The sequence below is a fragment of the Hyla sarda genome, chromosome 4 (assembly GCF_029499605.1).
Source record: "Hyla sarda isolate aHylSar1 chromosome 4, aHylSar1.hap1, whole genome shotgun sequence".
NCBI classification, from domain to species: domain Eukaryota; kingdom Metazoa; phylum Chordata; class Amphibia; order Anura; family Hylidae; genus Hyla; species Hyla sarda.
Genome location: NC_079192.1, coordinates 303,921,649 through 303,943,540, shown reverse-complemented (window position 1 = coordinate 303,943,540; position 21,892 = coordinate 303,921,649). Strand labels below are relative to the sequence as shown.

General features: G+C 44.4%; 1 protein-coding gene across 4 annotated transcripts in view; it reads left to right on the top strand.

Annotated features, from left to right (window-relative positions):
* The window catches only part of HTR4 (5-hydroxytryptamine receptor 4), a 511,510-nt gene that overhangs the window by 380,890 nt on the left and 108,728 nt on the right, over positions 1–21,892 (top strand). The window contains exon 7 of one of the 4 annotated variants that reach the window (XM_056574739.1): positions 10,374–10,459. The exons of the other annotated variants lie outside the window; for them this stretch is intronic. Coding sequence (XP_056430714.1) covers positions 10,374–10,404 — 31 coding nt within the window. The 3' untranslated portion in view covers positions 10,405–10,459. Of the gene's footprint in view, positions 1–10,373; positions 10,460–21,892 lie in introns of those variants that run through there. 4 annotated transcript variants of the gene reach the window in all.

The window sequence follows — 21,892 nt, the reverse complement described above, 5'->3', positions numbered from 1 at the left end:
TGTCAGATCTTTGGAACAGTGGGCTGTACAAAATTTTTTATTTGCACAGCCCACTTTTCCATAGATCTGTCAGACACCAGTGGGGGGGGGGGTAAATTCTCACTGCACCCCTCATTACATTCCGTGACGGGTGTAGTTTCCGAAATGGGGTCACATGTGGGGTTTTGTTTTTATTGCGTTTGTCAAAACCGCTGTAACAATCAGCCACCCCTGTGCAAATCACCTCAAATGTACATGGCGCACTCTCCCTTCTGGGCCTTGTTGTGCGCCCCCAGAGCACTTTGCGCCCACATATGGGGTATCTCCGTAGTCAGGAGAAATTGTATTACTAATTTTGGGGGGCTTTTTTCCCTTTTACCTCTTGTCAAAATGAAAAGTATGGGGCAACACCAGCATGTTAGTGTAAAAAATTTATTTTTTTACACTAACATGCTGGTGTAGACCCCAACTTCACCTTTTCATAAGGGATTAAAGGAGAAAAAGCCCCCCAAAATTTGTTAGGCAATTTTTCCCGATACCCCATATGTGGCCCTGGATAGGGGATAAGATGCCAGGGGCGGAGTACCCCTTTAAGAGGTTAAAGGGGTACTCTGGTGGAAATGTTTTTTTTTTGTTTTTTAAATAAACTGGTGCCAGAAAGTTATACAGATTTGTAAATTACTTCTATTTAAAAAAAATCTCAATCCTTTCAGTACTTATCAGCTGCTGTATGCTCCAGAGGAAGTTATTTTCTTTTTGCATTTCTTTTCTGTCTGATCACAGTGCTCTCTGCTGACACCTCTGTCCATGTCAGGAACTGTCCAGAGCAGGAGAAAATCCCCATAGCAAACCTCTACTTCTCTGGAAAGTTCCTGACATGAACAGAGGTGTCAGCAGAGAGCACTGTGCTCAGAAAATAACTTCCTGTGGAGCATACAGCAGCTGAAAAGTATTGGAAGGATTAAGATTTTTAAATAGATGTAATTTACAAATCTGCTTACCTTTCTGAAGCCAGTTGATTAAACAAAAAAAAAAATGTTTTCCACCAGAGTACCCCTTTAAGTGACTGAAACAATGCTACCATGTCTTTTCTCTGTGTAAGTAAAACAAATATTTTATAATAAAAAAAAAAAAAAAGCATCTTCAACATTACAATGGACTGCTATTTTTTTCAAACCTATTATGTATATTTGAATGAGTAGTTTAGTGTGAGAATTGGAATATTTTAAGATTTTTATATAGATACCGTATATACTCGAGTATAGGCCGAGTTTTTCAGCACGATTTTTCGTGCTGAAAACACCCCCCTCGGCTTATACTCGAGTGAACTCCCCCACCCGCAGTGGTCTTCAACCTGCGGACCTCCAGAGGTTTCAAAACTACAACTCCCAGCAAGCCCGGGCAGCCATCGGCTGTCCGGGCTTGCTGGGAGTTGTAGTTTTGAAACCTCCGGAGGTCCGCAGGTTGAAGACCACTGCGGCCTTCAACATCATCCAGCCCCCTCTCACCCCCTTTAGTTCTGAGTACTCACCTCCGCTCGGCGCTGGTCCGGTCCTGCAGGGCTGTCCGGTGAGGAGGTGGTCCGGTGAGGAGGTGGTGCGGGCTGCTATCTTCACCGGGGAGGCCTCTTCTAAGCGCTTCGGGCCCGGCCTCAGAATAGTCACGTTGCCTTGACAACGACGCAGATACGTCGTTGTCAAGGCAACGGCTCTATTCCGGGCCGGAAGCGCGGAGAAGAGGCGCCCCCGGTGAAGATAGCAGCCCGGACCACCTCCTCACCGGACCACCTCCTTACCGGACAGCCCTGCAGGACCGGACCAGCGCCGAGCGGAGGTGAGTACTCAGAACTAAAGGGGGTGAGAGGGGGCTGGATGATGTTGAAGGCCGCAGTGGTCTTCAACCTGCGGACCTCCGGAGGTTTCAAAACTACAACTCCCAGCAAGCCCGGACAGCCGATGGCTGCCCGGGCTTGCTGGGAGTTGTAGTTTTGAAACCTCTGGAGGTCCGCATGTTGAAGGCCGCAGTGGTCTTCAACCTGCGGACCTCCGGAGGTTTCAAAACTACAACTCCCAGCAAGCCCGGACAGCCGATGGCTGCCCGGGCTTGCTGGGAGTTGTAGTTTTGAAACCTCTGGAGGTCCGCAGGTTGAAGGCCGCAGTGGTCTTCAACCTGCGGACCTCCGGAGGTTTCAAAACTACAACTCCCAGCAAGCCCGGACAGCCGATGGCTGCCCGGGCTTGCTGGGAGTTGTAGTTTTGAAACCTCTGGAGGTCCGCAGGTTGAAGACCACTGAGGGCGAATGATGAGAAGAGGATGATGAAGGGGGGGGGGGGGTGTGGGGATGATGAAGGGGGGTGGGGATGATGAAGGGGGGGGTGTGGGATGATTACAAGGGGATGATGAAGGGGGGATGTGTGGGATGATAAGGGGATGTGTGGGATGATGACAAGGGGATGATGAAGGGGGGATGTGTGGGATGATGACAAGGGGATGATGAAGGGGGGATGTGTGGGATAAGGGGATGTGTGGGATGATGACAAGGGGATGATGAAGGGGGGATGTGTGGGATAAGGGGATGTGTGGGATGATGACAAGGGGATGATGAAGGGGGGATGTGTGGGATGATAAGGGGATGTGTGGGATGATGACAAGGGGATGATGAAGGGGGGATGTGTGGGATGATGACAAGGGGATGATGAGGATGTTAATGACGGGTCTGGATGATGACAGGGGGGGATGAGGTATTTCCCACCCTAGGCTTATACTCGAGTCAATAACTTTTCCTGGGATTTTGGGTTGAAATTAGGGGTCTCGGCTTATACTCGGGTAGGCTTATACTCGAGTATATACGGTAAGTCATATCTATAGACATATACAAGAAAAGAATCCCCAAAGTTATTAAAAATATTTAAAAAAAATCTGATTCAAATAGCCTTCAGCTCATCCTGCTAGGTGGGTCTTAAAGAGAAAACTACATGTTAAATGGTCTATAGTTTTACCTCTTCACTGAATGTGTCTGTAACTGCATTGAAATCTGGATTATGCTTTATAAATATTCACACTTAGTTTCTAATTACCATCTCATATTTATAAATTGTCTCATTATCTAGATTTTTTTTTAACTTCTAGGAGGTAAAAAATATTTTGGTCTTTCTTACGTCTTTGACTTGCATATTTTCCTAAGTCAGTCAATGTTATCTACTTCTGCGCAAAGGTCTTTCGAGATAATGAGATATTTAGTTATGTTGGATGGAAGATTTTGCTGCCACATTTAAAAGAGGATTCTTGTTAGAATGTTGTATTTGGACCTCGTGTCTCTGTAAGCCTGGTATGAAAGCTGTAACCTGTGTGGGAGTGAAGGGCTGCGTTTGCTGTTCCATAATCAGAAGCTTTTTGCTGACTTTCTCTCATGTTGGCTCTCACAGCAGGACGCCCAGATGCCACAGCATCTTGCACAGTTCAGCTGCTTCTATCTCTGTAGAAAAACGCTGTTTCTAAACAGCAATGTTGCTTAAAACTGATAAAATATGTAGCAAGCAGACAAAACTTAACTGCAAATGAGATTTGTTAAATGCATGAGATTCCCAAAAGTGACTCATCTACATTTCAAAAATATTCTTCCAAATGTTAAACAGGTTGGTGGGTTGTTGTAATTTATCCACTATGTAAATTATCAAACTGTTTAATTCCACTAAAAATGTAAATTTGACTCATTCAATTGTATAGGCAGCCCATGAGGCAGCTATTAAGGGAAAACAAATCCAAGTGGTTATCCGCCTCAAACACGCACGTAAGAAAACTGTTCTTTCAATGGATTGTGCCCCAAATGTGCAAACATAAAACGGCAGGCACCAAACGGAATGTTGCTCTCGGGAGACCTGCCTGCCCCTAGCAAGGCGAGGTCTGACCATCTCCAAACATCTTATGACTGACTGGAGTCCTGCTCAGAACCCAAAAGAGATCAAGAATTCTTCTCCTCCTACCATGCACTGAACTTGGGGACATGAATAGAATTCATGCGGCCCCATATTAAATATAACAATTGCCCCCTGATTCTGCTATGGAATAGGCTGTGTGGGGGTCATATCATCGCTTTCAGGACTTCTTTACGCTGAAGATAGTTCTAATTAGGAATGTCCTGGCACATTTTTTTTCTTCCCAATACCAATTTACAATACTTTTTGTTTTAAATATCATGTGGAAGTTTTTTTTATTTTTTATTTTTTTTTTGGGGGGGGGGGGTTGTTTTCAGTTTTTATTAATGGAAGTTTTTTTATATACATAAAAAATCAAAAGCAAAACTCTTTTATTTTGTTTAATTTATTTCAACTTTTTGACTCCACACAGGGCACTGTGTACTGCCTGTCACCCAGCTTTCGGTTTCCTGACAACTGGGTGACAGGCAGTCACAGTATACTCACCTCCTGCATCCTTCGTCCTCTGCTTTGGTGATGTCACTCCGCTTGCACCAGGGCAGACGTCAGGCGCCGCTCCTGACCTCTTCTGACCCCTATAACTTTTTTAGTTTTGCGTATACGGGAATATATGAGGGCTAACTTTTTTGCACTGTGAGCTGTAGTTTTTATCAGTGCTATTTTTGTTTTCATGGGACTTTTAATCACTTTTTATTATAATTTTTTTTTATGGTATATGAGGTAACCAAAAATTCACAATTCTGGACTTTGATACTTTTTGATGTTTAACCCATTGACCTTGCAGTTTAATTAAAGATAATTTTTTATAGTTTGGACATTAATGTACGCAGCAATATGTTTATTTTTGTTTACTTTATTTGGAAAAGGGGGTGATTCAGACTTTTATTAGGGAAGGGGTTGAATCACATTTCACATTCATTTAATATGATTTTTTTCAAATTTTTTAGTCCCCATTGGGGATTATTACATGCAATCTGTAGATTGCACACACTTATCAATGCTATGCTGTAGCACAGCATTGATGAGTGTTATTGGTGCTCCTTTACTACTTCCTGCCATGGCTTGCTGCAGTATAGGTGCCACGATCGGATGGCATGAAGCACAGCAAGGGACCTTAGGCCATCCTCTCAGCTGATCGAGACACCAAAATTTCACCGCGGTGATCCCGATAAGCATCTCTGAGCTAATTGGCAGTAAATATCAGGACTTTTAGATGCCGCAATCAACTTTGCAGGAGCTTGGGAGCGGACGCAGGCGGTAAATGTACGCCCTTCGTCCTCTAGAAATGTACGCCCTTCGTCCTCTAGAAATGTACGCCCTTCGTCCTCTAGAAGATGATCCGCGTGGAGAGTGCAGGCTGCCTATTGCACCTCCGTGATATCAGGGGTCCCAGAGGCAGGTTACAAAGTAAGTATCGGGTAAATTTGCACCAGTACAAGTACTCATGCAAATGTCCAGTATAGGTCCTGATACAAATACTAATACTGCTATCGGGGCATTCCTAGTTCTTTTCAACATTGCTGTATATTTGGGGTCCTTGTCCTGCTGAAAAATTTGGAGCTAATCAATCAGGCACCTCCCTAATAGGTATCTTACTTGGCAGCATTTTCCTCTCCTACCTAAAAACTTTTGCACAATACAGTATCTGGGGCTCAAATTATAGGATAATTTGCACTAGGTCATTTGATCGTTCCTCCTGTGCTGACGCCATTTAAGAAGGTCTGGACAAAATAAATATACTGGATTAGCCCTTCTGTGTTTCCATGATATTTGATCTGTGCTCTCTATTATAAAGGGGTATTCCAGTATCAGAAAACTGTATTTAAATGAGACTCACCCCAAGACGTATAACTTACTAATATAGTGTTATAGCAAATTGTACTGGTTTCAGAATGATTTGCATGATTTACCCCCAAAGGAGATGTATTGTCTTCAGCCCCCTGGTTCCTCCCTCTCTTCTAAGACAACACACCAGTATCTGCTGTCTCATGTGGTGTGGCTGGATCTTGTCAATGAGTGAATGACCCTCCCCATGAGTGATGTCATCATTACCTATGACCAGTCCCTTCACCCTACAACACCCCCTGTCTCTAACATACACATATACAGATATATCTTTACTGGGACATTTATGGAGAATGAGGTGTGGTTTAAGCATGTTGCCTTGTGCTGAGCAATGTTTCAGCCAGAGTAGCAGACAGGGAATGAGAAAGCAGGTGCTGCAACCTCACTGATGCAATAATCTGCTGTGAAATAAGATGTTCTGCAACAGCTCTGGGAGGGAAACTGGCAGAAGTCCTGTGGGAGTGAAGTAGGTAGCATATTTGTTTTTTACCTGATGTCGAGGTACCTCTTTATAAAGGTTTTACTGTTTTACAGTGTGTTGCCCTCTTGTTATTTCTTTTGATTTGCTGTCTAATCAAAAGTTTAATAAGAAATTTTCATCTGTGGTGAAAACTTGGAGGATAACTAGAAAGGCTTTATTCACATTTCAATCAATTTTTTTGAACTTTTTTATTAGTTTTATATTAGCTGCTATTATTCTTTCGAAATTGTTTACTATCTGGAGGAAACCTAAATCAATAGATAAGAAGGACTAGTCTTGCCGTTGCCATGGAAACTCAACAGTCCGTTGCTAATATACTGTAAAAATCCTCATAACCTACACGAATCACATGAAACGGTGTTATGCCTAGCTTAAAAATATTGCTTACTGCTAGTAAACACTGCAATACTGTCTGGACTGATAGACACAATGCTATCAAATATTGTTTTTGCACATGGCATTTGGCTACAGTGTTCTTTCAGTTAAGTATAATATTTGAGCTTCATCCTTCATAGCTGTCTAGTTTTATTTTTGTTATGCAATATGTGTCAATCACATTGATGTGTTCAATACAATCATCACAAACTTTGTGATGTCTTTAAAAAGTCATGTGTATTTGGTTAGCATGCAGGTTGACAACAGAAACAACAGTTGCACAATGGAGAAGAAGAAAGGTCTACATTTCATACCTAATAATATAACCTGGTGTTCTGTTTTATTCTCCCACGGAAATAGAATGAACTAGTGAATACATTTTTTTTCCACACTTCAGTATAAATTCTTACGTTTTGTAAGCAGATCAGATTTATGGTAAACATTTTCAGTCTACTTGTCCCTCATCAGACTATCTGCTTAAAGCGTTTATCATAAATCTGATAAGCTGGAATTATACAATAATAAAAAATGTATACTGAAGTGTTAAAAAAGTTTTTAAAAAGTGCATAAGTTGACTCTATTTGCATATCAGGGTTGGCAACCCACTCTCCGCTCCTTTGAACATAAATGAGGTGCTGTGTTTTCCCAGTCAGATTTATTTATACATAACTTATAAAAACAAAGATACATAAGAAAGAAAGGGTCAAGTACATGGAGAAAAAAAAGTGTCCAGTGCTCAGTACATTTACTTGGCACCAAAGAGCAGGACTAGAATCTTTGGCCGCATTAAATAATGTCAAATCACTGAAACAACCATTTTACATATATTAATAGTGTCCCTAACACTTAAAAAAAAACATTTTTGCATATCCTAAAGACATGTCAAAGTTTTCAGGTGTTCAGACCCCCACGGATTACAAAGAGCCAGGAGAAGTACTCGACTAGGCGCCATGTCTATGTCTCATTGCCAAGTTCCTCACACTGCAGGATTTATGCGTTAGTCCTAGTTCAAGCACACATAAAGCAACAAGGTGTACACAATTTAAATTTGACAAATTTTATGACTTAATAGTTTTACAACAAAATCACATCCATGTAAATTACATCCGTAGCTAAGGTATGAGACAAAAATAGGAAGCTGTGGTCCAAACAAGGTTTGAACATCACCTACCTGTTGTATTCTTTGCCCTGGAAGGCAGCTGAATTTTACATTGACTATACCGTTTGATCCACACTGTTCCTGTAATAATAGTGTGCCTCCACAATGGCACCACGACACATGGTACTTCTTCCCTCTGAGTTGTTCTGTACATTCAGATGTTATTGTCCTCTGCAGTGCAGTTTTTCCTTTTAGCCTCCCTTCCTTCTTTTTTTTTAAAGGGTAGCTCCCACCATCCTTTTTTTTCTTCTGTCCCTGCATATTACCCATCTATCCCTAACTCCCTCCCTGCCTTAAATTATTTTTTTTTTTTTTACAATGGTGGAGATGGCTTTTTGTATGCCTGGTAGTATGCTCACTACCAGGCAGACTTCCCCAGCAGGCATAACGTCACTGATGCCTGCTGGAGCCGACACCTCCGCCCTTAGTTCACCTATACAGTGTGTCTTCAGCTGTTTCACCACTACAACTCCCAGCTTGCCCTGACATCTATTGGCTGTCAGGGCATGTGGGGAGTTGTAGTGGGGAAACAACTGGAGGCATACTGTACAGGTGAAAACAATAACTTTGTGATTGGCCACGGCGCTACCCCCACCCCCACCCAAAATACATTACATGGCTGCGGCGCTACCCCCGCAACCCCCCACCCGAAATACATTACATGGCCGTGACGCTACCCCCCCTCCCCCTCCCCTCAAAGCAATACATTTCATCCACCCCCACCCGAAACAAATACCGATGTCCAGTCCGTCCTGAGGCAGCAGTGGGAGGTGGGGCCGGCCGGCATGTGAGGCCTGGGAGCCTATGCGCTCTCAGCGCTCTCTCCCGCCTGTCTGTTTGACAGGAAGGGAGCGAGCACAGCCTGAATGAATTCGGACCGATTGCCTGGCCGGCATCGGTCTGAATTCAGGCGTGACATCATGCCAGGCTGCAGCCGGCCACTAGGAGGGAGACCCCTAGTGGACGTTTTTCGACATTAAAATAAAGTGTTTTAATTAACCCCTTAAGGACCAAGGACATACAGGTACGTCCTTGGTCCTGCTCCCGTGATATAACGCGGGGTTACACGGTAACCCCGCATCATATCACAGCAGGCCCGGCGTCATAGTGAAGCCGGGACCCGCCGCTAATAGCGCGCAGCGCCGATTGCGGCGCCGTGCGCTATTAACCCTTTAGCCGCGCGCTCAGAGCTGAGCCGCTCGGCTAAAAGCGAAAGTGAAACCATGCCGGTTAACTCAGTGGGCTGTTTGGGATAGCCGCGACGAAATCGCAGCATCCCGATCAGCCTACAGGATAGCGGGAGGTCCCCTACCTGCCTCCTCGCTGTCCAATCGCCGAATGACTGCTCAGTGCCTGAGATCCAGGCATGAGCAGTCATGCGGCAGAATCATCGATAGGAAACCAGTGATCAATGATAAAGATCAGTGTGTGCAGTGTTATAGGTCCCTATGGGAGCTATAACACTGCAAAAAAAAAGTGGAAAAAAAAGTGAATGAATATCATTTAACCCCTCCCCTATTAAAAGTTTGAATCACCCCCCTTTTCCCATTCTTTTCCCATTCAAAAAAAAAAAACACAATGTAAATAAAAATAAACATATATGGTATCACCGCGTGCGGAAATGTCCGAATTATAAAAATATATAATTAATTAAACCGCTCGGTCAATGGCGTGCGCGCAAAAAAAATTCCAAAGTCCAAAATAGTGCATTTTTGGTCACTTTTTATATAATTTAAAAATGAATGAAAAGCGATCAATAAGTCCTATCAATGCAAAAATGGTACCGTTAAAAACTTCAGATCACGGCGTAAAAAATGAGCCCACATACTGCCCCATAAACGGAAAAATAAAAAAGTTATAGGGGTCAGAAAATGACAATTTTAAACATATTAATTTTCCTGCATGTAGTTATGATTTTTTCCATAAGTACGACAAAATCAAACCTATATAAGTAGGGTATCATTTTAATCATATGGACCTACAGAATAAAGATAAGGTGTCATTTTTACCGAAAATTTTATTACGTAGAAACGGAAGCCCCCAAAAGTTACAAAACAGCGTTTTTTTTTTTCAATTTTGTTGCACAATGATTTTTTTTCCCATTTCACCGTAGATTTTTGGGCAAAATGACTGACGTCATTACAAAGTAGAATTGGTGGCGCAAAAAATAAGCAATCATATGGATTTTTAGGTGCAAAATTGAAAGAGTTATGATTTTTTAAAGGCAAGGAGCAAAAAACGAAAATGCAAAAACAGAAAAAACCCCGGTCCTTAAGGGGTTAAAAAAAATAATTAAAGTATATTAGAAATATGTTGTAGTACATCAGTACTACAACATATAATTAAAAAAAATTATGACAGTGCCCATTTAATGTGTCTGGTTGACATTGTCAGGCCATCCAAGGCTAAACATCATATTTTCTATATTGTGTGGGTGTGTTTTTAGCACACAGTTAGGTATGATGGTATTTACATATGACTCCTGCACAAGAATTTAGAAATGGACAGTAATATGTTCAAATAAAAAACAATACACCAACCCTTCATGGTAGCATTACACATCACATACTAATAATAAGCATATCCATTTCTTTTATAGCTCCAGTATGAATTACAGTGGTCTCATTTAAAACACTTTTGATCTTGCATTAGGAACTGATAAAGAAATCTCAGAGGACAAAAATAGCAACTGTAGTCTGGAAATACATGAAGATGTAACCGTACGCAAAACCTCTGCCATCATTCAGCAAAAAAATAAATCTTTTTTTTTATAGTCAGATAGGAGACAGCCTGCTTAAGAATTACATAAACGTTTAAAAAAATATGTGTATGCCATTTATATCTTTTAGTATTTTGTAGAATATATAAATGTTAATACAATATAATGTAATAGATAAGTAATAGATAAGAGTAGGGTACACACAGAGACAGGTAATTGGTGCCTTGGTACCCAATAGCTAATTTTTTCCAAGTGAGGTTTTCAGCGCCTCCATCATGTTACTCTTGAAATTTTTTTTAGGAAAGTTAACCAAAAATTGCCCACAGGCTGGAACAGGCAGAAAAAAAGACAATATTCACTTCTGAATTTGACGCCATTTGAATGTTACCACTGCTCTGTTGACCTTAGCTTTGTTCCTTAGCCTATGTTCACATGGCAGAATTTCCATGCAGAATTCTGCAGAATCATTCCACCGAAATTCCCCGAAATTTACTGCCCATTGATTTCAATGGGATTTCACTGTCACATTCACACAGCGGGATTTCTGTGGCAGAAATTCCGCACTCCGCATTCCGTAAAATGTAAAGACTTATTTTGAGAACACAGAAATTCTGTGGCAAATTCCGACGCAATTCCATTCAGCAAATCTTTTTGCGGAATCGTGAAAATTCTTCCATGTGAACATGTCTTTCAGTACTTCTGCCTTGTCTTTTGAATGGTCCTCCTGGTATTTCTTGTTCTTTCCTGATTCTGAATTAAAGGTATCTCCTGACTACATGGTTTATCCTCTGGCCTGACACATCCTAAATAATTGCCTATTGACAATCTTTGGCACCATTTCTAAAAGTTTAAATTTATGGGATGCCTTAGAATCTGCATCAATAAAAACATGAGTATCAGGAGCTCAACACTGCAGTGCATGACAGTAGAGTACTGTATATGAAAAATCCAAACATTATATTGTAGGTAGAGATGAGCAAACTTTTTTGAAAATTTCGGTATATGTTCGGTTCCTGGCAAACAAGTTCTCTACAAACCGTCAATGAAATAAGCCTCAAAATACATATAAAACACTGCCTAAGAGTTTTAAAGTCCTGTCTAACACTTCTAGGGTCACCTAGTAATCTATTTAAGTAGTTTTGAAGTGGTTTTAAGTCTAAGTTACAGCGACATGTGGTAACCCATGGTTACTAACAGCTTGACTAAAAATACCCTGCACAGTTTTTGTATGCTTTTTAACACTACAATAAAGTTGCATAAAGTATCTGTCACGATGCCGGCTGGCAGGTAGTGGATCCTCTGTGCCAGAGAGGGATTGGCGTGGACCGTGCTAGAGGATCGGTTCTAAGTCACTACTGGTTTTCACCAGAGCCCGCCGCAAAGCGGGATGGTCTTGCTGCGGCGGTAGTGACCAGGTCGTATCCCCTAGCAACGGCTCAACCTCTCTGGCTGCTGAAGATAGGCGCGGTACAAGGGAGTAGACAGAAGCAAGGTCGGACGTAGCAGAAGGTCGGGGCAGGCAGCAAGGATCGTAGTCAGGGGCAACGGCAGAAGGTCTGGAATCACAGGCAAGGAACACACAAGGAACGCTTTCACTGGCACTAGGGCAACAAGATCCGGCGAGGGAGTGAAGGGGAAGTGAGGTGATATAGGGAAGTGCACAGGTGTAAACACTAATTGGAACCACTGCACCAATCAGCGGTGCAGTGGCCCTTTAAATCGCAAAGACCCGGCGCGCGCGCGCCCTAGGGAGCGGGGCCGCGCGCGCCGGGACAGAACTGACGGGGAGCGAGTAAGGTACGGGAGCCGGGGTGCGCATCGCGAGCGGGCGCTACCCGCATCGCGAATCGCATCCCGGCCGGAGGTGGTAACGCAGCGCCCCGGGTCCGTGGAACCGACCGGGGCGCTGCAGTGAGGGAAGTGTAGCGAGCGCTCCGGGGAGGAGCGGGGACCCGGAGCGCTCGGCGTAACAGTACCCCCCCCCTTGGGTCTCCCCCTCTTCTTGGGGCCTGAGAACCTGAGGATCAGACTTTTGTCCAGGATATTGTCCTCAGGTTCCCAGGACCTCTCTTCTGGACCACAACCCTCCCAATGCACTAAAAAAAAAGTTCTTCCCCTGACCTTTTTAGAGGCCAAAATCTCTTTAACAGAGAAGATGTCCGAGGAGCCGGAAACAGGAGTGGGAGGAACAGATTTAGGAGAAAAACGGTTGAGGATGAGAGGTTTAAGAAGAGAGACGTGAAAGGCATTAGGGATACGAAGAGAAGGAGGAAGAAGAAGTTTGTAAGAGACAGGATTAATTTGACACAAAACTTTAAAAGGACCAAGATAGCGTGGTCCCAACTTATAGCTCGGGACACGGAAACGGACATATTTAGCGGAGAGCCATACCTTGTCTCCAGGGGAAAAAATGGGAGGAGCTCTTCTTTTCTTATCTGCGAATCTCTTCATGCGAGAAGAAGCCTGTAAGAGAGAATTTTGGGTCTCTTTCCATATGGTGGAAAGATCACGAGAAATTTCATCCACAGCGGGCAGACCAGAGGGCAAGGGGGTAGGGAGGGGGGGAAGAGGGTGACGGCCGTACACCACGAAAAACGGAGATTTGGAGGAAGATTCAGAGATTCTGAAATTATACGAGAATTCGGCCCAAGGTAGAAGATCTGCCCAGTCATCCTGGCGGGAGGAAACAAAATGTCGTAAATAGTCACCCAAGATCTGGTTAATTCTCTCTACTTGTCCATTGGATTGAGGATGGTATGCAGAAGAAAAATTTAATTTAATCTTGAGTTGTTTACAGAGAGCCCTCCAGAATTTAGACACAAATTGGACGCCTCTATCCGAGACGATCTGTGTAGGCAACCCGTGAAGACGAAAAATGTGTACAAAAAATTGTTTAGCCAACTGAGGCGCTGAAGGAAGACCAGGAAGAGGGATGAAATGTGCCATTTTGGAGAATCGATCAACGACCACCCAAATAACAGTGTTGCCATGGGATGGGGGTAAGTCAGTAATAAAATCCATACCAATCAGAGACCAAGGTTGTTCGGGGACAGGTAGAGGATGAAGAAAACCAGCGGGCTTCTGGCGAGGAGTCTTATCCCGGGCACAGATAGTGCAGGCTCGCACAAAGTCCACCACATCAGTCTCTAGAGTCGGCCACCAATAGAAGCGAGAGATGAGTTGCACAGATTTCTTGATGCCCGCATGACCTGCGAGATGGGAGGAGTGACCCCATTTGAGGATCCCAAGGCGTTGGCGTGGAGAAACAAAGGTCTTTCCTGGAGGAGTTTGCCTGATGGAGGCTGGAGAAGTGGAAATCAGGCAGTCAGGAGGAATGATGTGTTGAGGAGAGAGTTCAATTTCAGAGGCATCTGAGGAACGAGAGAGAGCATCGGCCCTAATGTTTTTATCAGCAGGCCGAAAGTGAATTTCAAAATTAAATCGGGCAAAGAACAGAGACCACCTGGCCTGACGAGGATTCAGCCGTTGGGCAGACTGGAGGTAGGAGAGGTTCTTGTGATCGGTGTAAATAATAACTGGAAATCTTGATCCCTCCAGCAGATGCCTCCATTCCTCAAGTGCTAATTTAATGGCTAGAAGCTCTCGATCCCCGATGGAGTAGTTCCTCTCCGCCGGAGAGAAGGTCCTGGAAAAAAAACCACAAGTAACAGCATGCCCGGAAGAGTTTTTTTGTAGAAGGACAGCTCCAGCTCCCACTGAGGAGGCATCAACCTCCAATAGGAAGGGTTTAGATGGGTCAGGTCTGGAGAGCACGGGAGCCGAAGAAAAGGCAGACTTGAGTCGTTTAAAGGCGTCTTCCGCTTGAGGAGGCCAAGACTTGGGATCGGCATTTTTTTTTGTTAAAGCCACAATAGGAGCCACAATGGTAGAAAAATGTGGAATAAATTGCCTGTAATAATTGGCGAACCCCAAAAAACGTTGGATGGCACGGAGTCCGGAGGGGCGTGGCCAATCTAAGACGGCAGAGAGTTTATCTGGGTCCATTTGTAGTCCCTGGCCAGAGACCAAGTATCCTAGAAAAGGAAGAGATTGGCATTCAAACAGACATTTCTCTATTTTGGCATAGAGTTGATTATCACGAAGTCTCTGAAGAACCATACGGACATGCTGGCGGTGTTCTTCAAGATTGGCAGAAAAAATCAGGATATCGTCCAGATATACAACAACACAGGAGTATAGTAGATCACGAAAAATTTCATTAACAAAGTCTTGGAAGACGGCAGGGGCGTTGCATAGACCAAAGGGCATGACCAGATACTCAAAGTGTCCATCTCTGGTGTTAAATGCCGTTTTCCATTCATCCCCCTCTCTGATGCGGATGAGATTATAAGCACCTCTTAAGTCCAGTTTGGTAAAAATATGGGCACCTTGGAGACGATCAAAGAGTTCAGAGATGAGGGGTAGGGGGTAGCGGTTCTTAACCGTGATTTTATTAAGACCGCGGTAGTCAATGCAAGGACGTAGAGAGCCATCTTTTTTGGACACAAAGAAAAATCCGGCTCCGGCAGGAGAGGAGGATTTACGGATAAAGCCCTTTTTTAAATTTTCTTGGACGTATTCAGACATGGCAAGAGTCTCTGGGACGGACAGAGGATAGATTCTGCCCCGGGGTGGAGTAGTACCCGGGAGGAGGTCAATGGGACAATCATAAGGCCTGTGAGGAGGTAGAGTCTCAGCTTGTTTTTTGCAAAAAACGTCCGCAAAGTCCATATAGGCCTTAGGGAGACCGGTTACATGAGGAAGCACAGGGACACGGCAAGGTTTACTGGGAACCGGTTTTAAGCAGTCCTTGGAACAAGAGGGCCCCCAACTCTTGATCTCCCCAGTGGACCAATCCAGGATTGGGGAATGGAGTTGAAGCCAGGGAAGTCCAAGAAGGATTTCAGAAGTGCAATTGGGGAGGACCAACAGTTCAATCCTCTCGTGATGAGATCCGATGCACATTAGAAGGGGCTCCGTGCGGAAACGTATAGTACAGTCCAATCTTTCATTGTTTACACAATTGATGTAGAGGGGTCTGGCGAGACTGGTCACCGGGATGTTGAACCTATTGACGAGAGAGGCTAAGATGAAATTTCCTGCAGATCCAGAGTCCAAGAAGGCCACAGCAGAGAAGGAGAAGGCAGAGGCAGACATCCGCACAGGCACAGTAAGACGTGGAGAAGCAGAGTAGACATCAAGGACTGTCTCACCTTTGTGCGGAGTCAGCGGACGTCTTTCCAGGCGGGGAGGACGGATAGGACAATCCTTCAGGAAGTGTTCGGTACTAGCACAGTACAGGCAGAGATTCTCCATGCGGCGTCGTGTCCTCTCTTGGGGTGTCAGGCGAGACCGGTCGACCTGCATAGCCTCCACGGCGGGAGGCACAGGAACAGATTGCAGGGGACCAGAGGAGAGAGGAGCCGGGGAGAAGAAACGCCTCGTGCGAACAGAGTCCATATCCTGGCGGAGCTCCTGACGCCGTTCGGAAAAACGCATGTCAATGCGAGTGGCAAGATGGATGAGTTCATGTAGGTTAGCAGGGATTTCTCGTGCGGCCAGAACATCTTTAATGTTGCTGGATAGGCCTTTTTTAAAGGTCGCGCAGAGTGCCTCATTATTCCAGGATAATTCTGAAGCAAGGGTACGGAACTGTACGGCATACTCGCCAACGGAAGAATTACCCTGGACCAGGTTCAACAGGGCAGTCTCAGCAGAAGAGGCTCGGGCAGGTTCCTCAAAGACACTTCGAATTTCCGAGAAGAAGGAGTGTACAGAGGCAGTGACGGGGTCATTGCGGTCCCAGAGCGGTGTGGCCCAAGCCAGGGCTTTTCCAGACAGCAGGCTGACTACGAAAGCCACCTTAGACCTTTCAGTGGGGAACTGGTCCGACATCATCTCCAAGTGTAATGAACATTGGGAAAGAAAGCCACGGCAAAACTTAGAGTCCCCATCAAATTTATCCGGCAAGGATAGTCGTATTCCAGAAGCGGCCACTCGCTGCGGAGGAGGTACAGGAGCTGGCGGAGGAGATGATTGCTGGAGCTGTGGTAGTAACTGTTGTAGCATAACAGTCAGTTGAGACAGCTGTTGGCCTTGTTGCGCAATCTGTTGTGACTGCTGGGCGACCACCGTGGTGAGGTCAGCGACAACTGGCAGAGGAACTTCAGCGGGATCCATGGCCGGATCTACTGTCACGATGCCGGCTGGCAGGTAGTGGATCCTCTGTGCCAGAGAGGGATTGGCGTGGACCGTGCTAGAGGATCGGTTCTAAGTCACTACTGGTTTTCACCAGAGCCCGCCGCAAAGCGGGATGGTCTTGCTGCGGCGGTAGTGACCAGGTCGTATCCCCTAGCAACGGCTCAACCTCTCTGGCTGCTGAAGATAGGCGCGGTACAAGGGAGTAGACAGAAGCAAGGTCGGACGTAGCAGAAGGTCGGGGCAGGCAGCAAGGATCGTAGTCAGGGGCAACGGCAGAAGGTCTGGAATCACAGGCAAGGAACACACAAGGAACGCTTTCACTGGCACTAGGGCAACAAGATCCGGCGAGGGAGTGAAGGGGAAGTGAGGTGATATAGGGAAGTGCACAGGTGTAAACACTAATTGGAACCACTGCACCAATCAGCGGTGCAGTGGCCCTTTAAATCGCAAAGACCCGGCGCGCGCGCGCCCTAGGGAGCGGGGCCGCGCGCGCCGGGACAGAACTGACGGGGAGCGAGTAAGGTACGGGAGCCGGGGTGCGCATCGCGAGCGGGCGCTACCCGCATCGCGAATCGCATCCCGGCCGGAGGTGGTAACGCAGCGCCCCGGGTCCGTGGAACCGACCGGGGCGCTGCAGTGAGGGAAGTGTAGCGAGCGCTCCGGGGAGGAGCGGGGACCCGGAGCGCTCGGCGTAACAGTATCCCTGGTTGTTAGCAGATGTCTGTCAATGTTGAAAGGCACAAGGTGGTATTGGAAGATGCCAATAGCTTTTTACAAGCGTTCTAAAATCATCCCTTTTGGGAGTTGCAACAGGATTGGTGTCCCAATATAGTGAAAAAGAAACGGCTTTTGTTTGAAAAGCCTAAAAAAATTATCCTTTTTGGGGTTATGTAGGTGTAGGCCTGGCTGGTAGTAGCAGTAGCAGCAAGGGTGGTGGACTGGTGGGAGTTGTAGTAGCCAGTGAACAGTGGGCTGTGGTGGACTGATGTGAGCTTTAGTAGGCAGTGAACAGAACAGCAAACAGTGTCAGACTGGAGGAAGTTTAGGCAGCGGACAGGATAGCAGGCAGTGGTGGACTGGTGGGAATTGTAATAGCCAGCAGACAGAGGTGGACTGATAAGAGTTGTAGTTGCCAGCGGACAGGAAAGTAGGCAGTCCTTGACTGGTAGGATTTGTAGTAGGAAGCAGACAGTGGCAGACTGATGGGAGGAGTAGTAGGCAGCATACAGCAGAAGGTGGTGGACTGGTCGGAGTTGTAGTTACCAGGTTAATGGATAGCAGGCAGTGATGGACTAGTGAAAGTAGTTCTAGCCAGTGTACAAAACAGCATGCAGTAGTGAACTAGTGGAATCTGTACAAGCCAGCAAAAAAGACAGCAGGCAGTGGTGGACTGCTGGGAGTTGTAGCAGCCAGCATAACCACAGAGACCTGTTTCCAAATCTCATACCTGTACCTTGTATACAAATTGTGTGCAGATGTGAGATTTGGAAACAGAGTTTGTTTTCCAGCTGTTGACAATAAAATCCCACAATTTCGGCATTGCAGGGATTATTTTTTGTATTTTATTAAGTGGTATGTGGCTTCCAAATGGAACACCCCAGCTTTGATTTGCCATTTCATGCTGGGGTTATCTGACATCCTAAAGGACATGCTGGTGACCTACCCCTCTCCTGACACCTTAGACCAAGCTATGACTTTAGCATTATGTTTGGATAGACATTTGCGTGAACGCAGGCGAGAATGTTGTTCCTCTTCTGTCTCTCTATTTTTGCCTGTCTTCTCTTCTGTTTCCAATTATCAATTCGTGTCTGAGGAGGAACCCATGCAGCTTGGCTCCATATATACTCCAGAAAAGCGTAAAAGGTTCTGGTATCTCAATGGCCTGTGTTTCTATTGTGGAAATGATACTCATTTCATTAGTACCTGTGCCAAGCATCCACATCCAAGTGGTCATCGTGGCGGCCACTTAGGCGCACAGGTATTTTCTGATTCCCAAAAATATAAACCTGCCAATTTGTCTCTGGGGGGAATTGATATGCCTGTTGTATCAACTAATGTACCTTCAGGGAGTTCTAAGAATCCAGCTAAAATTGTTCATGTTGTGTCTGAGGATTGTGATGAGGATAATATTGAGCTAGATGACACCAATGAATGGTGTGATATTGAGGATGAGGACACAATAGAGGATATCAATGGTCCATCTGTCTCTCGACCCTCCAAGATTTGTAAGGGTACGGTGACCCCTCATAAAAGGGGGGGTACTGTGACTACTGGTTCTGCCAGAACCCATAGGGTTAATGATTTCCAGCCCTGTTACTTGTTTTGGTTGCTGGGATGACGCCTCTGTGCTTCTGGGTGTGGTTAAGCTTGCTGAGGCAATTAGTGTCCTCCTGGTTGCAGTTCAGGCATATATAAGGCCCTTTTCTGTCATTTTCTGCCTCTGATAGTTCTTAGTAACTTACCTAGCTATCTCTGTGCTCATTCTGTTTATTCTGGTTTTGTGAATTTTGGCTTGGCTTTTGACTTCCCTTTGATACTCTGTTACTGTACTTTGTGCTCTCCAAGTTTAGACTCGGCCCTCTGACTACGTATTTTTGTGTGTGCGTGTTTAGGTTTGTTTTCTGTTAGTCGTGTACCTCCAGCCTTTCCCGACCTTTTGTCAGTTTTGTAGTTTATTGTTTTGACTTTTTGACTGTGCCTCACTTATTTAGGAAGGGACTGTCACCGTGGTTACGGACCTGTCATCTAGGGCAGGTACGTAAGTAGGCAGGGACAGGGGAGTGGGTGAGAATATTGTGCACTTCTTCCCTGCCCAGACGTGACAATACCATTATCTCAGGAATAGAGGGAAATGTAGAAACAAAATAAATACAGTGTTAAAATTAGGGCAACCAAGGCCACAAAAATGGTATAAAAAAAGCTCATTTTCTTTTATACAGACCACGGATCTTTGTTAAATAGTTAAAGATATTCAAACTTTAGTTGAGAAAATCATGTAAAATGGATACAATTCTAAAGAGTATGTTTCTGGTGACAACAATGAATTTGAAAGATATAAATAAGTTTCATCATTTTCAAATATACACAATGATAATATACAGATATTTAGTGTAGGAAGATAAGAATAAAGCAGCATTGATATCAACCTTACCTTCTACTCATGCAGACTGTCAACCAACTATTCAGCTTATCACATCAAGCAGTCAAAACAGTGTTGTATTGTCCTATTTATCAAATGATTCTAAAAGTATGATTTACTTCTAAGACTGTCCTGGTATGTGTGAATAAAACCTTCTGTTTTTCTGTTGTACTTGGCTAAAGCTGTATTAAAAATATGTACCATAAAAGAAAAATATTCCCATGCCTTACAATGCTCAAGCTGTTACACACCATCCTTCTGCTACTACGTCCATGTAGACATCAGATGACCTTTTGGGGTGCAAAGAGGAATTTACAAAATGGTATGTAATTTCTTGATATTTTTTTTCAGAATATATTCACAAATGGCCGATTAGCTGCAGACAGTTCTGTGGCTTTCTCATTTATCTGAATAGGTTTTTGTTCCCCCTTTTTTGCCACTTTTTTGGCAATATAGAGAATGCCATCTGCAACAGCCGGGACCCATAACTAATGCCAGACATTGTCAACCCTTGCAGCATCGAAAAGTGCTAAAAATGCTTGCTGCTTGGCTTAGGGAGTTATTCCATAATGTCCACATAGTAGTCCTGATCACCTGGGAGTACAGCCAATGGTCTTTTACCTGGCTTCCATCTGTGTGATTGGTGCTTCCACACTGTACTAATGGAGCACCGATATCAATGCTGTTTTATGGCACAGCATTGTTCAGAGTTCGCAATCAAAAGACTGCATGTAATAGTCTAAAAAACTACTAAAAAGTTGTAAATGAAATGTAAACATAAAGAACAAAAACAAATGTGGATAAGCCCCTTTCCTAATAAGTTTAAATCACCCCCTTCCCATTTTCTAAAATAAAACAATTTAAGCAAAACTAAACATAAACATATGTGGTATCGCTGCATGCATACATTTCTAAACTAATAAAATATAACATAAATGAAACTGCATTGTCAATGGCGTAAAGTACCAAATTCCTGGATTGCTCATTTTTGGCCACTTCATATAACTGTAAAAATATATATTAAAAAGCAATCAAACAGTCCCATCAAAACAAAAATGGTAACAATAAAAGCTACAGATCACAGCGCAAAAAATGAGCCCTCATACAGCCCCATATACAGAAAAGTGAAAGTGTTATAGGGGTCAGAGGAGGATCATATATAGTGTCTGTTTTTAAAACAGCTATGCCTGATGAAGAGCCCTACTCGGGCTCGAAACTTGTTTTTTCGGACCTGATCCGCCTGCCACTTATCCACTGCTGAAGTGACCTTGAGCCACTTGTGAAGGAAGCCGCGGCCAGCTGACCTCCTACGCCATTGTGATTCTACATGCACACTACGGTGTTGTGCCCGCAGCACAACTAGATCTGGTAAGCAGGACATTTTTACCTTTAAGGGGCATTCGCTTACCAATCTTGGCAATCTTACTATAGCCTAGGCCAACTTTGTCTTTTTGTCCTTAGAGAATTCTTTGCCATGTTGAACTTTCAGTGACCAATATTAGAGAATGTGAGAGCAATAACACCAAATTTAAGACCCCTTCCCATTCATACCTGAGACCTTGAGTTATTAACTAGAGATGAGCGAATTTACAGTAAATTCGATTTGTCACGAACTTCTCGGCTCGGCAGTTGATGACTTATCCTGCATAAATTAGTTCAGCTTTCAGGTGCTCCGGTGGGCTGGAAAAGGTGGATACAGTCCTAGGAAAGAGTCTCCTAGGACTGTATCCATCTTTTCCAGCCCACGGGAGCACCTGAAAGCTGAACTCATTCATGCAGGATAAGCCATCAACTGCCGAGCCGAGAAGTTTACTGTAAATTCGCTCATCTCTATTACTAACGAGTTAGATGACACTGGGAAGGCAAAATTGCTTATTGGGCCCAATTTGGACATTTCCACTTAGGGGTGTATTCACTTTTGTTGTCAAGGTTTAGACATTAATTACACTAATATGCATTCATTTCGAGGGGACAGCTCAATTAAACAGTGTTATACAGTCTGTTCACCCAACACTTTACATTGTAGCAGAGGGTAATTTCTTCAGTGCTGTCATATGAA